Below are 15,947 nucleotides of genomic sequence, written 5' to 3' on the forward strand. Positions count from 1 at the left end.
CATGCATTAAGATGTTCTTGTAAATGTAATTTAAAATAATTTTAAAATTCCATATATCTAAATCTACATGTTTTGCATCAATGAAATCTCTTTGAATCCATGTTATAGTTTTTTTTTTATTAGCCCTACTAAGAACCAATTAAAATCACAATCAGTTCTAGAAGTTTGTGTCCCCTTCTCCTTGAGCAAAGCCTTAGCTTTGGAAGTAATGTTCTGAGAATAACCTCAAGACCCATCAACATCCAAAGCACCAGTGTTTGATACAGGTAGGAGACAGCTTTTGAGTCCACCCTGGGATGTGTTCTTATACTGCCACAGAGGAGCAAACTTGTCCCTGCCTCAGGCACGGTGATCAGAAGACAGTCAGTGAGTCTATTACACAGGCTATGTGGAGATGCACAGGTGATGTCACATTAATGGTAAGTCCTGAGATCTTGAGACCTTTTAGAGTCTTTACTCTGATTCATATGTTTTAACTTAGTGTGTGTCTCTCTGTGTGCACCCATGTGTATGAGTGCTCATGCAAATGTAAACACATGCTGTGACGTGGATGCGTAGGTCAGAGGACAACCTGCATGAGCTGGTTCTCTTTATCACCATGTGGGTCTTGGCAATCAAACTCGGGTTATAAAGCTTTGTGGCAAGTGCTAAGCCATCTCACTGGCCCTTTGTTCTGATTTTTAAAATACTCTTTTTTCTAAATATTTCAAGAGGAACAAATTTTAAATGAAATATTAAATTTTAAAAATCAGTATATAGTTCATATATTCTACACAATTACAACTAGGCAGAAAAAAATCACAGTTCAGTGTTAAGAATATTGAATATGGAGTAGCAGAGCAGCTCTCTGAAATTCTAGGATTCACTCAGGATCAGGACTGGACACCCTCTTCTTGTTATTTTCTTAATTCTGTAGCAGGGTCATTTAATGTTGAATGTAGCAATAAAAACAATAATTAACTAGCTAAGCGTATATCATTCATTCAAGGATGTGACTATGTCCTTCCTCTTCCCCTAGATGAGTGAATTGAACTGAAATACCCCCACAGTACTGAGTAGAACTGTATTCTCTTCTCTCTGAACCTAGCTTTCTTCTGTTTTCTGGTACTGGCCACATCTCAGAGTCCTTTGCTAGCTCTTCTTCATTCCCCAATATACAAATGGGAAAGGTCCAGGACTCAAGGTCTCTTCCTTTCTGTTTGTATTCATTTTCTTGGTGCTCTTACCCAGTTTTTGTTCTACAGCATTTTAAAGCTGAAATTCACAAACACATATAGTAACTGTGCTGGGTAGTTTTATGTCAACTTGACAGACAAACTGGAGTTATTTGAAAGGAGGGAACTTCAGTTGAGAAAAATGTCCCCAGCTGTGAGGCCTTTTCTTAATTAATGATTGATGGGGGAGGGATCAGACCATTACCGGTGGTGCCGTCCCTGGGCCAGTGGTCCTGGGTTCTGTAAGAGAGCTAGGCTGATTAAGCCAAGGTTACAAGCCAGTAAGCAGCACCCCTCCATGTCTCTGTATCAGCTGCTGCCTCCAGGATCCTACTTTGAGTCCTGTCTGTCTTAGAGTTTCTATTGCTGTGAAGAGACATCATGACCTTATAAAGGAAAAACATTTAATTTGAGTGGCTTACATTTTTAGAAGTTTAGTCCATTATCATCATAGTGTGACATAGTGGTGTGCAGACAGACATGATGTTGGAGAAGTAGCCAAGTCTCCTACATCTTGACATGTAGGCATCAGGGAGTAGTCTCCTTGTCACACTGAGGGAAGCTTGAACAAAAGAAAACCAAAGCCCACCCCACAGTGACATACTTCCTCCAACAAGGCTACACCTACTTCAACAAGGTCACACCTTCTAATAGTACTATTCCCTTTGGGGGGCGTTTTCTTTCAGACCACCACCCTATTCTTATTCCTTCAATGATGAACAGTGCTTGGAAGTATAAGCTGAATAAACACTTTCCTCCCCGACTTGCTTTTTTGGTCATGGTGTTTTGTTCCAGTAACAGAAGTCCTAACAAAACAAGTTGGTACCAGCATATTGGGGTATTGCTGTGACAGACCCACCCATATTTGGGGGAGGACTTTTGAATTTTGAGCAAGAAAAGTCATTGAGTGCTGAGAGCTCAGTGGGATGTGATGTGGGGTCTTGGAAGATAAGAATGTTGAGAGCAGTGTACAGGATGAAGTTTCAGAGGGAAGTTTAAAGACTCTATGAGGGTCATTTGCTATTTTGAATTAAGATTCTGTCATTCTGGTCAGCTGGTGCTAAAGAGTCAGCCATAATTAACAAGAGACCAGCAACACTGAAGTGAAACCTGTACGTTACTCGGAAAACTGGTGCTGGTTAGCTGGAGCTAAGAAATTAGCAGTGATTGAGAAGAGACCAGCATTGAAGTCTGTATTACAGACGAAGCCAAGATTGTATCTTGTGCTGGCAGCCGAACCTAGTAGAGTCAGAGTCACCCAGGAGGTACTAGTTTTTGTAGGCATGAAAAGGTCATAGAGAGCAGCTGAGGCTTGGCACTGTGAGAGGGTGGGAGAGGCCACTGATGAAGAAGCAGTCTCAGGGGCAGCTGAAGTCATGTAAGGAAGTGGAGGGTTGGCACCATGAAGAGAACCTATGAAAGGCTAAAAAGGATAAAAAGTTCAGGATGAAAGGATAAAAGTTCAGCCCAATTGCAGCAGAAGACCACAGCATTTTGGAGATACCAGTATCATGGGATAACCACCAAGAACAGTAGAGCAGTGGAGTAGGAACACAGCGGAGCCTAGAAGACAAGCTGTGTGTGCTGCTGAGGGTGGAGCCAGAGAAGTGACCCAAGCCCTTTGGAGGAGTCCAGAAGATTGTGAGTGAATCCCAGAGAACCGGACACTGAGTTATTTATACTGTTAAAGAGTTTGGTTTTGTTTGGTTCAGACTGTGACTGTGCCCTGGTTCTTCCCTCTAGAAGAAGGTATTTAATTTTGATTTTTACAGGAGTTCACAGATAAAATACTTTGAACTTTTACAGGAGATTTTGGATTTTTAGAGAGATTGAATATTTTAAAGGGACTGAAATTTTAATGTGTGTGAATTTGTAAAGACTGCAGAACTTTTAAAGTTATTTATGCTTTTAATATGACATCTTGGGAATGAATAAGAAAGGAAAGGTGTGGCTTAATTGATGTGTTTATGTGTCAAGTAAATTTAGGGTCAGTGGTACTGGCTAGTCTTATGTCAACTTGACACACAAACTAGAGTTATCCGAAAGGAGGGAACCTCAACTGAGAAAATACCTCCATAAGATCTGGCTGTAAGGTATTTTCTTAATTAGTGATTTATAAGGTAGGGTGCAGCCCATTGTGAATGGTGCCATCCCTGGACTGTGGTCCTGGGTTCTTTAAGAAAGCAGGCTGAGTAAGCCAGGGGAAGCAAGCCAGTAAGCAGCACCCCTCCATGTCCTCTGCATCCAGGATCCTACCTTGTTTGAGTTCCTGTCCTGACTTCCTTCAATGATGAACAGTACTGTGGAAGTGTAAGCTGAACAAACCCTTTCCTCCCCAATTTGCGTTTTGGTCAAAACAATAACTAAGTGGCTAAAAGTGTAAGCTCTGAAGTACAGAGTCTGTGGTCTAAATATGAGCTGCACTACTCTACAGCTGACAGTAAGGGACTTGATATCTCAGACACATCTTCTCTGGGGTCAGGAGATACTGCGTTAAAAGGAAAGCCCACGGTGGTAGTTTGAACTTACTGGCCCCCATAAGCTCATAGGGAGTAGCACTATTAGGAGGTGTGGCCTTGTTGAAGTAGGTGTGGCCTTACTGGAGTATGTACCACTGTGGAGGAGAGCTTTGAGGTCTCATATATGCTTAAAATACCACCCCCAGAGTGACAGTCCACTTCCTGCTGTCTTCAGATCAGGTTATAGCCAGCACCATGCTCCCCGCCATAATGATAATGAACTGAACCTCTGAACTGTAAGCTGCCACCTCAACTAACTATTTTCCTTTATAAGACTTGCAGTGGTCATTGTGACACTTCACAGCAACAGAAATCTTAACTAAGGCACCCACTCTTCAGATTAAGGTACAATTAACCCCAACCCTTGCATAGATATTGGAGGTTCCTCTTGGGTTTATAAAGGGGGAGAGTCTGGCTCAACTCTTCCATAGTAAAGGCAGCAACCAAGTATCCTTTTTCAATAACTTTTGTGGGGATGTCTTGATATCCTGAGCATTTCTAGTAGGTGAAAATCAAAAACTGTCAGTTATGGTCTCCTGTGTGGTAAAGCTGACTTTTGCTGGATCCCAACAGATACTGTGAAAAAGGGAACATGGCAAATGTCAGGGAAATCCTTCTAACTTGCTGCTCTGTTTTCCTCTGTTCTTAGCAGAAATCTCAAAGCAAACCAAGATTCCTTCCTTATAGTCTGTCAATGCTAATGACTAAAATAAATCCCAATAGTCTATATTGGCTACCTGAATCTAAGAAAAAAAAACCCGCAGTTTTGTCGTCTTTGGTGATGAAAGTGTTACAAGTGATATTTTCCCCCAAATATGGCTTCCTTAGATAAAATATGAGTTGTTAAATCTAGTAACTTATATATCATCACCCAACAGAGGTATCAAGCTGTTGGACCAGGTTCTAACTGTTCAAACTTAACATTCAAAAGAACTGTCAGTGGAAGATATCAGAGAACTACTATGTTTTTAAAAGGCATATTTAACATAGCACTTTCTAGTGATATTATTTTCAAGTTAAGTGAGCTGTTTAGAGGTCCTCTGAGTATCTCCTAACAACAAATTGTTACTATAATCTTCATTCTAAATTACGCTTCTTTCAGTGATTCAACACTGCAGCAGACAGGACAGTCCAAACACCCAGCATAGCGATGCCAGCTCAAGAACATGAAGTCAACTGTCAGTACCTACCACTTACTACAGACAGCAATATTCAAAAGGAATGTAAGTGGAGAGACAAGCTCAACCATGGCCAAATGTATCAATAATTCAATACTAAATTGCCCACTCTACACCAACTTATAGTATTGCCTTACAAGTGGTACATAAGAGTATTAAGCTATCACAAAGGAATTTTAATCCCTAGAATTAAACAGAATGGACACTCTTACTTGAGATTTCTAAAACAGAAAGAAACTATGTTTTCTTACAGATCCACTAAAATTTTACAGGATGCACAGCTACATATATTCAGGACACAGATACCTCCACAGGATGACTCTACAAGCACAACAAATATTCACTGATTGACAGAACATCTCATATTCTTCATGTTCTCTGTTGCTTCCTTTTTACAGGTCCCTTTTCAATGGCATGTATTCATTGGACACAGTGTTTGGTTTCTTAAAGATATCTTCTTTCAAATACACTGTGCACTTGGACTGTACTCACTCCACTCCAGTTTCCTCCCCTTCGTCCCCTTCTAGTCTCCTTCCTTCAATCAGGCACAAACTGTATTTTTAATGAACATGAGAATTAAAACGTATTCTAGTCCATTCCCCTGTCTATCAGTCATCCCATTCACCAGTCAGCAACAGAACCATACAAAGTCCACCCAGAACCTAGAGCTGCTTTCCTATCAGACAACAAATCCTATACTTTGACCTAGAACAGTCCATTCTGGAGTTGACTAGAACTTCATCACCAGCACCATGTGCAGCATGACTCAGAACCCAGGCCTTGCTATCCAAGGACCATCAGCAGAACCACTCGAACCCTCTACAAACTTCTGAAGATCAGCAGATAGAACTTTCTAAGCCTATAGCAGATTAACTCTTAGGCTCAAAAGTTGTACCTATCCCTACTAGAGCTGAGACCACTGCCAGCAGTCCATTCCCATACCAACACTGAGTGGTGTCGAGACTGAAAGCACCATTATAGCCTGACACATTGGGATAACAGCAAATAAAGATCCAAGTAACTACAACAGGGCAAGACCAGATAACAAATCAAAAATTACTATCAACAATCTAACTCCAGACACCAATGTCCCATCACAAAACTACAAACAACACGAATAACCAAGACAATATATCTCCTATAGAAAACTTGCCTTGAGGAGGTGGGAGTGGGGAGTGGATTGGGGGGGAGGGCTGGAGGGGGGAAGGAGGGAGGACAGGGGAATCTGTGGCTGATATGTAAAATTAAGTTAATTATAAAATAAAAATACTATAAAAAGAAAAAACCACACACACACACACACACACACACACACACACACACACAAAAGAGCACCCCATTGTACTGTTACCTGAAAATGCAACGTAGCTACTGCAAAGGACAATGATTTTAAATATAATTATAATATGTTCAAGGAAGTCCAAGAGGACATGAACAAACCTCTGAATGAGGACTGTGAAAGTGAAAACAGTTCAATAAAATAATAAAAATAATTAATGATATTAAAGTAGAATTAAGTAATGAAATGAAATCTCTGAAGAAAAATAAAATAAAAACAAAACAAAAAAAAACAAAAAACAAAAAAAAAACCACCTCATGGAAAAGAAAAACAAACTAAAAGTGAAGTCTCATGGCTGGATGATTAGAACAGAGTATCATGTCTCCAGGATAAAGTGGAGGAAACAGACCATTCAGTCAAAGAAAACATTACATCTAAAAAATCCCAGGAACAAGGCATGAAAGCAATCTGGGACCCTAAAAAAGACTGCATGACTGCACTTATGAATAATACATACAGAAGAAAAAAGAAAAATTAAGTCAAAGGTGCAGAAAGTATTTTCAACCACATTGTAAAGAAAACTGTCCAAAGCTAAGGAAAGGGCTGCCTACTAAAGCCCAAGAGGCATACAGAACACCAAATAGACAGGACAAAAAGAAATGCCCCACATCACATAATAATCAGTAGAATAAATGTCCAGAACAAAGAAAGGAGACTGAAAGCAGCAAGGCAGAAAGACCAAGTCACATGTAAAGGGACGCCCACCAAAACAATTAGCTAATTTCTCAAAGGAAATGCTAAAAGCCAGAGGGCCTGCACTGATGTTCTACTAGTTCAAAAGCCACAGGTGCCAGTCCAAGCTACTATAGCCACAAAATTATCGGTTATCTGAAGGTCAGAGAAGCACTTTCCATGGTTAAAAAACAAAAACAAAAACAAAAAACCAAACCAAACAAAACAACAACAAAAAAACTGAAGGAACACTACAGAAGATACTAAAAGGAATATTTTGGTTTGGTCTGGAAAAAGATGCATTTTTTTTTTTTTTTAAAAAAAGCAGAAAATTTGAAGTTGGGTGATTAGGAAGGTAAAGGTGGAGAGGGTGGATATGGAAAAAGTGGGGGTATGAATATAATAAAAATACATCACATAAAATTATCAAGGGATTAATAAAAATATTAATTAAATATGTATCCTACATATTTATGTATCCTATAATATTTGATTTGAGGCTCAAAATCTACAACCACTCTTAAATGTCTGTGAAACAGGCCAGGTGTTAAGACTTTCAAAATTGCCAGGGCCTCACCAAACAAAAATGGCTACCATATGGCTCCAACCAAAAGCTGACCCATACTAAACCAGAATCAGTATCATTAAATCTTCTACTCTTATAGGAGGAAACAGCAGGAGGGAAAAAAACAAACTCTTTACCTTATATAAAATTTAAGACGTGCACTTTTATGATTTTTAATGTAAAATTTGGTATTCTATGTATTCTTCAAGGAATTAAAAATCTGATTTGGTTATAATCTAGCTTTCAGTCTAAAATCTAGATATGATCAGGAAGAAAGAACAGAAAGGACAAAATCTTGTGTCTGAAATTCCATCCTGACTTGAAATTCTAACCTTAAACATAGGCTCACAGCTAAGAGGTATCTATACCTACTTTGTGGCCACTGGAACTTCCTTATGTCAGTGTACACAAAGGTCCATTCTTGTCACATATTGAACATGGTGTGATAAAAGTTCTTACCACACAAAAATGAATGGAGGGGACCCTGAATATTTGCAATTACAGAACCAATGCCTTATTTCAAATTAGAAAGTCACCAAAGTGAGAATGACATGGCCAAGATTATAGCTTTTTTGTCATTAAAGAAATAATTTGTCTGTTGCTTTGCAAGCAAAAGAAAGAAAAGATCATTATGTAATCATGTTTCCCTGTTGTGTGATTCGAAGATTCATCTTAGATATGGCACAGACAAGAGACCAAAGAAATGATTACCCCCTATGTAGCTAAGTGAACTGGTGATGTAACTGGAGGTACTTACAGTAGCATAAGAGGTTTCTTACAGGAACATGGATGACAAAATCAACTTCATCACTGAAAAGCCCACAAAGAATGGGTGAGACTCACAGGATCTGTATCCCACAAACTACTTGCAGAACTGTCAGATAGTTCAGCATAGAAGAGTCTCCTCCTCCAGCAACTGTTCACTGTTTTTATAAGCTTGGCCAGGATCCTTATGAATCTTAAGTTCAGGACCTTCCTGAGCCTTGTATGTTTCAAGTTTTATTTATATCCTGAAACTTACAAGCCTCCCTCCAGCAAGAAAATTTTCAGTTCAGAGCAAACAAATTTAGAATACTCTCTCATGTGTATTATAAGTGTCATGGGAGGTTTGTTTGTGCTGCCGCTCGGAGACTGCTAGTGGAGTCAGCCCTCGGTATGAAGGGTGGAGTCCACACTAAGCTGGCTGGAGCAGACCACAGAGTTTTCTGGCTGACTTAGAGGAAGCTAGAGGGACACACAGGAAAAATGTTATAGAATATTATTTTAAGATGTGTTACATTTATTTATGGTGTGGAACATTTGTTTAATGATGCAAAGATGTGTTGCATTATTTTATGTTGTATTTGTTTAACTCTGTGAAGTTGTGTTACTTTGCTTGTCTAAAACACCTGACTGGTGTGATAAACAGCTGAAAGGCCAATAGCATGGCAGGAGAAAAGACAGGTGGGGCTGGCAGGCAGAGAGAATAAATAGAAGGAGAAAAAGAGAGAAAAGCGAGGAGCAAGAGAAGAACAAGGAAGACATCAGGGGCCAGCCACCCAGCTACAGAACCAGTAATGGAGAGAGAGGCAGGGAGGTATATAGAGAAAGATAAAAGCCCAGAGCAAAAGATATAAAGGGGATATTTAAGTTAAGAAAAGCTGAGCAAAAACAAGCCAAGCTAAGGCTGGGCATTTATAAGAAAGAATTAGCCTCCATGTATATTTATTTGGGAGCTGGGTGGTGGGCCCCCCAAAGAGCCAAAAAGAGTAAAGAGGTTTTGTTGTTTTTTTTTTCCTTAAAAAAAAAAAAAACAACAGAATGAGCAGGGTCCTATATAGATGCACAGCCTTTTTGATCAGGGAAGGTGGAGAAGAGAGCAGGTAATCATTTCTCCATAGCTCTATAGATCTCTCGGGTTTATTCCCTAATATTTAACTCCCAAGTTTTATTTTTTAATAAAATAAAAGAAGTCACAAGAGTTAATCACTCTTAAGTACATTTGTGTCAGAAACACACAGGCAGATCTTTTTTGCTTACTACATTTAGTTAGTGTTCATGCTGTGGTGTACATTTTAAGGTCAGAAGACAACCTGAAGAAGTTGTTTTCTTCTTTCATTATGTGGTTTCTAGAAGTTGAATTCATGTCATCTGGCTTCGTACCACATACCTTTGCCTGCTGGCCCTTTGAATCATTCATTAAAGAAGAAAAAGAAGAACGGGAAAAAAACCTCAAAACACAAAAAAACAAAACGGCAAGCCATGACACTGTCAATCTGGTCTTACGGTCTTACAGGTTCCAAAAACATCTAGTCAGATAGTTTTTGAGAGAATTCCATCACCAACGTTCTGTTCTGAACTGCAGGATTGGACATGGTTGGATATGGGGTATCCTTGTTGCTACAAATGTGTTTTACATTTTTTTCTTTTTCCTTATTCTGAAATCCCTTAATTTACCTGTTAGTTCATTTATATACACAAGCTAGTAACATTTTTAAAGCCCACCTATTGTCTCCACTGGGTAAAAATTCAAGAAGTATAACTAGTCATCAATGCAAATGGAACCCCTGTAAACAGATACAGTGCAGTAGAGACCAAAGGGCTTCAAAATGTGGTGGTTCTAAGTGATTCTCCACAACCTCCACTGCCTCAACCACTATCACCACCACAATCCACGGCATGCAATGTCACATATATTCCATACATTACACTTACACTTTTTACCTCCTTCTCAGAATGCTATCTAAGCACCAGAAGTACCCCTCTTTCAAATGAGGGATTGTGAAGCAGGGCATGGTAGCTGTAATGTACCTTATATTGGTGAATTGTCATGTACAGCTTAAGACCACTGAGAAGCTGGCTCTTAAAGCAAGGTTGGTCCTCTCACTTCAGACCCAAGCTTGTTTATGTCACATGTCTTCTAAAACCCCTATCCTGAGTCCAGCTGATCTCCTGTCTCTGTAATAGGGAGAGGGAAAACAACAAACTGTTAAGGATATGGAAAACACTGCCTCCTTGAGAAGAGCCAGAAGGCAAACTATTCAACAGTGATTACTACTGTTTATCCCATGATGTGAAAATGCACACAGAAGGAAAGGGAAGGCAGAAGCTCATGCAGAAGTCTGTGCTGCCCTGCCTGGGATTCCAAGCGGAAACTCCATCCAGCATTACACGATCTCAAGGCTTCCTCAGTTATTTCTGCTATATATTGTTAACTGCCCAATTTGATGATGCTGTCTATACTATTTGATCTTTTATTTGGAAGCCTTTGCCAGAGGGGATGCTGTGTTCCACTAGGGACTCACATTTAGAAACTCCAGCTTATGATATTTTAATTGTGCTGAAATGTGATTTTATTTGTATGTTAATAAATAAAATTTTCCTGGAGATCAGAGGTCATAGTGAGCCAGAAACAGAAGTGAGATGGTGGTAGTTCACGACCTTAATCCGATCACATGGAAGGCAGAGTCTCTACATGGTCAAGGACACAGCCAAGCATGGTGACAGGAACCTTTAATCTCAGTACCAACCATAGAGACCTGAAGGTCTGTATAAACAGTCAGTGATGAGGAAGTGATGTGGCTGGGCTTACAGCCAATGAGAAGACAGAACAGGAAAGCAATAAAAACACAAGACACACAGGAAGAAGTTCGCTCCGGAGAAGCAACAGTGGTGAGGTGGTAAGATAAGGTAGTTGTGGTTCTTTGCTAGTTCTCTGATCTCTTTGGCAATTACCTCTGTATTTGGTTCTATGTTTCTTATTTAATAAGACTGTTTAGAAATTCATCTATACCAGCTGACCAGACTACTTGTGCTAGATGTTTGTGTGACCCTGGATGTTATGATGTTATCTTTTGACATTTTGTTTGCCCACTCAATTGGGCTACCTCAGTCATCCCTGATGGGTATTTAGAGTGCCTGATTTGATGGTGTTTTGCAATATGTCTGCTACTTCTCTCTATCAGCTACTTGCTATTTCTCCTTTTATTCTGCTTACTCATTAAAAAGCAAAACATAGCTCTCAAAAGTATTCTGTAGAATGTACAGAACAGTGGCACACACCTATTAAGGAGACTGAGGCAGGAGGATCATGAGAGCTAGGCCAACCTGGACTACCTAGGAAGGCTCAGCCATAAATGAATGACTGAATGAATAAATAAATAAATGGATAAAATTGGGGATCAGACTTGTACCCTGTCCCAGGTTATAAACAGGGACTCATATAGAAACCCAGGTCTAACTCTAGAGTCATTCTTCGAATAGTACTCCTATTTATTATGATTTCCAAAACACAGAGGTATAATTTGCATGCCATGAAATGCATATATGCTAAGTAAAGGGTAAGATGACTTCTAATAGTTTGTATACCCACAAAACCAAAACATAAATAGAAAACTTTATGCATGGAATATTTCCATGATCACCCTAAAATTCCCTCAGGCACCAGTTTTAGGATTTTAGATTTCTAGAACACATTTTAACTTTGTCAGTATTTCATATAAATGGAAATACCACGTCCCCTTTTTGTGCCTAGCTTGGTTACTCAGCAAAATGCTTGCCCTCGTTTTTTAAATATAGAAGAAAATTTATTTAGCTTTCTGAGGCTTTATCCTTGGCACGAGAGACCTTACTCAAGTTTTGTAAACTCTATTTGAAACAAGTTTATGAGGTCAAAGAAAATTAATGGCATCCAAGTTTTATGAGGCTGGGTACAGCTTGGAGAGTTCTTGCTTAGCATGTCCGAGGCTCTGGGTCCCAGCCCCTACAACATAGGGGAAAAAAGATTTATATATGTAATCACAATCAGCATTATGAAAAAGTAAAGAGGAACAAAACACAAAGTACCACTAAACAGAATAAATCCATTTTAACTTGGTTTCCTATTCTATATTCTTTTTGATCTTTAAATATATTTTCTGAATGTAAATTCTCTTGTCTCAATATCAAAGTCATTTATTGTATTTTTACTCTAACAGCAAGAAACACTCATTAAGTTAATTATATACTAAATAACCTTATAAATGTTTTTTTTAAGGTTAGAGAATTAAGACTAGATGAGATTATTTCACCAATTCTCATCCAATTTCAGAAAAATTGTTTCCATAAATCAAAAATTCTGCCTCAGAAATTCTCTTCATTCCTAAACAGGTTGGAAAAAAACATGAAAATAGGGGAAATCTATGTTTACTAGAAAATTGTTTTTAGTAGTTTAATAATGAGTGAACAATGCCATTTCCAGAAAATACACATTACTGAATAAAAGCACAGTACAAGACACTTCACTACAGTTGAAAATCAGGGAGGCCCCAGAATACTCCGAAACAGCACAGGCAACGCTCACTCACTGCTGTCCACTACAACAATGGAGTAAGATTCTGCTGAAGACACCACACACTTTGGGTGTAGGGCAGAGAAGTCAGTATCAAACTCACTGGAAACGTCCTCCACACAGTCTATCTTTCATAGTGCCCAAAGGTGCTGTGCAGACTGACTAGGAAGAAAAGACAGCAAATGGCCTTAACACTGCATGCTACAATATCAGACTGCCAGGAAAAGGTGTGTACCGGTGTGACAATGGGGCAGGGCTTTCAGATTCGATGTGAGACCTGCTCCACAAGAGAGAATTTCACGCCTGGACGGTAATCTTAGTCAAAAGCCCTTGGCCAGGGAGATCACAGGCCCTGGAGTAGAATCTGTTCCTGCTCTTTTGCTCAACAATCATGTCATCAAATCACCTTCTAAATATTTGGTTTTATACCCATATACATGGGCTGCTCTCAACTTGGTTAGAGAGGCTTCTTTTTGCAATGGCAGCACTCAATGCAGAGCTGCATAAATGGCACAGGTACTGAGAATAAGAGACTGAGTGCTCAGCTTTAAATGGGAATTTTGATCAACACACCTCTCACCCAACCAAGGCTCAGAGAACATCAGAGAAAAAAGAGGTAGAACAAGTTTCAAAGATGAAATGAAATGTCATTTTCTGGACATGACATGGCTCCTATACTCATAAAATCAAAGTAGTGTGATTACTTGCACAAGACCTGCATGAGATAAAGCCAGCCAAAATCCCAGCATAAATGGGGGAAAGGTGCTCTCCAGGCCTCATCCCTTACTGACGAGCTATTGGCAATTGATAGCTGCTCAAAGAGAGAGCATTCTTTATTTTTTAGGGCATGACTACAAGTAATTTCCCATGCTCTAGTGGATGGCCCTACACACCTATGTACCTATGGGCAGCACTAACTGAACTTAATGAATTATCAGAAAAGGAAAAGCATGGCCTGGTGACTCAGGCCTATAACCCAGCTACTTGGGATGCTGAGAAAGATCATGAGTTTAAGGTTTGCCTTGGAACAATTCAAAACAGTACTCTCCAAACACAACAGGGCTCACAGCAACTGGGACGGCATGTACAAGGTCAAGGCAGACAAAAATTCCACTATGGATGAACACACAGACACACACACACACACACACACACACACACACACACACACACCCCAATACCAGCTGACAAAAAAAATTTGGTTTCTTGTAGTTTATTAAAATATTCATGTAAGAGCAAATGAAAATCCCAATAAAATTTCCATAAAATCAAATTGATTTATTTTTAATATAGTTTTTGTTAATTCTTTGATAATTTCATATATGCATACAATGTACTTAGATCACATTCACCCCTTCTTTTTCATACCCTGCTCCCAAATTCATGTCAATTTTTTATATTTCCCACTTAGTCCAATGTGCACATCTCTATACCATGGGTGTGGAGCTTCCAGACCAAATTTTAAACTATTTTTATCAATTTCTTACTTTAAAAAACAAAACTGAACAATTCTCATACAAACCCTCCTCTTTCTTGCCAATTGGACTCCTGGAGCTCCACTTGGGGCCTGGCCGTGAATCTCTGCATCCAGATCCCTCAAGTCATTGGATGAGGTTTCTAGCACGACAATTAGGGTGTTTGGCCATCCTTTCACCAGAGTAGGTCAGTTCGGGCTTTCTCTCGACCACTGCCAGTAGTCTATTGTGGAGGTATTTTTGTGGATTTCTGTGGACCTCTCTAGCACTTTGCTTCTTCCTATTCTCATGTGGTCTTCATTTATCATGGTCTCTTACTCCTTGTTCTCCCTCTCTGTTCTTGATCCAGCTGGGATCTCCCGCTCCCCTAAGCTCTTTTTCCCTCAACCCTTGCCCTTTATTACCCCCACTCATGTTCGGGTTGTTCATGTAGATCTCATCCATTTCTCTGTCATTGGGTGATCCCTGTGTCTTTCTTGGGGTCCTGTTTTCTAGGTAGCCTCCCTGGAGTTGTGAGTAGCAGTCTAGTCATCTTTGTTTTACATCGAGTATCCTCCTATGAGTGAGTACATACCATGTTTGTCTTTCTGAGTCTGGGTTACCTCACTCAGGATGATTTTTTCTAGATCCATCCATTTGCCTGCAAACCTCAGGATGTCATTGTTTTTCTCTGCTGAGTAGTATTCCATTGTGTATATGTACTACATTTTATTTATCCATTCTTCAGTTGAAGGGCCCCAAGTGGAGCTCCAGGAGTTCAATTGGAGAGAAAGGGGAGGGTTTGTATGAGCGAGAATTGTTGAGACCAAGATTAGAAAAAGCACAGGGACGAATAACCAAACGAATGGATCAGGCCCTCTGGATAAGTGAGACAGTTGATTAGCTTGATCTGTTTGGGAGGCATCCAGGAAGTGGGACCAGGAGCTGTCCTCCCAGCTGTTTGGAACCTGGGGCCTACACAGGGACACTTGGTTCAGCCTGGGAGGAGGGGACTGGACCTGCCTGGACTGAGTCTACCAGGTTGGACTCAATCCCCAGGGGAGTCTTTGCCCTGGAGGAGATGGGAATGGGGGGTGGGCTGGGGAGAAGGGGGGTGGGAGGGGGAGAACAAGGGTATCCCGTGGTCGATATGTAAAATTAAATTATAAAATAAAATTTAAAAAAAAACTGTTGGAATTTTGGTTCAGACTACTTTAACTCTATAGATAAAACTAGAAAAAAAGTTGGCAGTACTGTATTTTTCAATTTTTAATTCAAGAAGAAGACCTATTTCTCCATTCAGATTCATCTGAGCAGGGCTTTTTAGCTTTAAGAGGATAGTTCTAGAATATTTCTTATTCATTCCTAATCACGTGAAAAGACAGGTTTTAATTCTTCCCAAGTCTCTGCCTGACTTCCTTTGCTGGCTTCACTGTACTGGTTGGGATTTCCAGGAAAGTACTGAACAGGAGCAACGAGAGCGACAAAACTGGACTTCCTTTCTGTGCATTCCTAGAATTAAAACGTGCTCCAGGTTTCACTGACTACTATGATTTTAGGATATAGATTTTTGGTAGTTTTTTGTTGTTTTTCTTTTAAAAAATCTGACCATAGTAGTTCTTTCAATATCTGGTATTTTGAGTAGTTTTATTTTGAGTAGTTTATAATGAGTGGAAGCTGAAAAGATTATGTGGCATC

General features: G+C 39.7%; 1 protein-coding gene across 10 annotated transcripts in view; it reads right to left on the reverse strand.

The window, feature by feature from the left end:
• The window catches only part of Tasp1 (taspase 1), a 250,756-nt gene that overhangs the window by 11,059 nt on the left and 223,750 nt on the right, over positions 1-15,947 (reverse strand). Inside the window, exon 13 of one of the 10 annotated variants that reach the window (XM_037205258.1) lies at positions 9,786-10,424. The exons of 8 other annotated variants lie outside the window; for them this stretch is intronic. In XM_037205258.1, the coding sequence (XP_037061153.1) occupies positions 10,376-10,424 (49 nt within the window). In that variant the 3' untranslated portion in view covers positions 9,786-10,375. Of the gene's footprint in view, positions 1-9,785; positions 10,425-15,947 lie in introns of those variants that run through there. One more of the 10 variants, XM_037205257.1, reaches the window with a different exon arrangement.

Source organism: Peromyscus leucopus, chromosome 4 (genome assembly GCF_004664715.2).
Source record: "Peromyscus leucopus breed LL Stock chromosome 4, UCI_PerLeu_2.1, whole genome shotgun sequence".
NCBI classification, from domain to species: Eukaryota; Metazoa; Chordata; class Mammalia; order Rodentia; family Cricetidae; genus Peromyscus; species Peromyscus leucopus.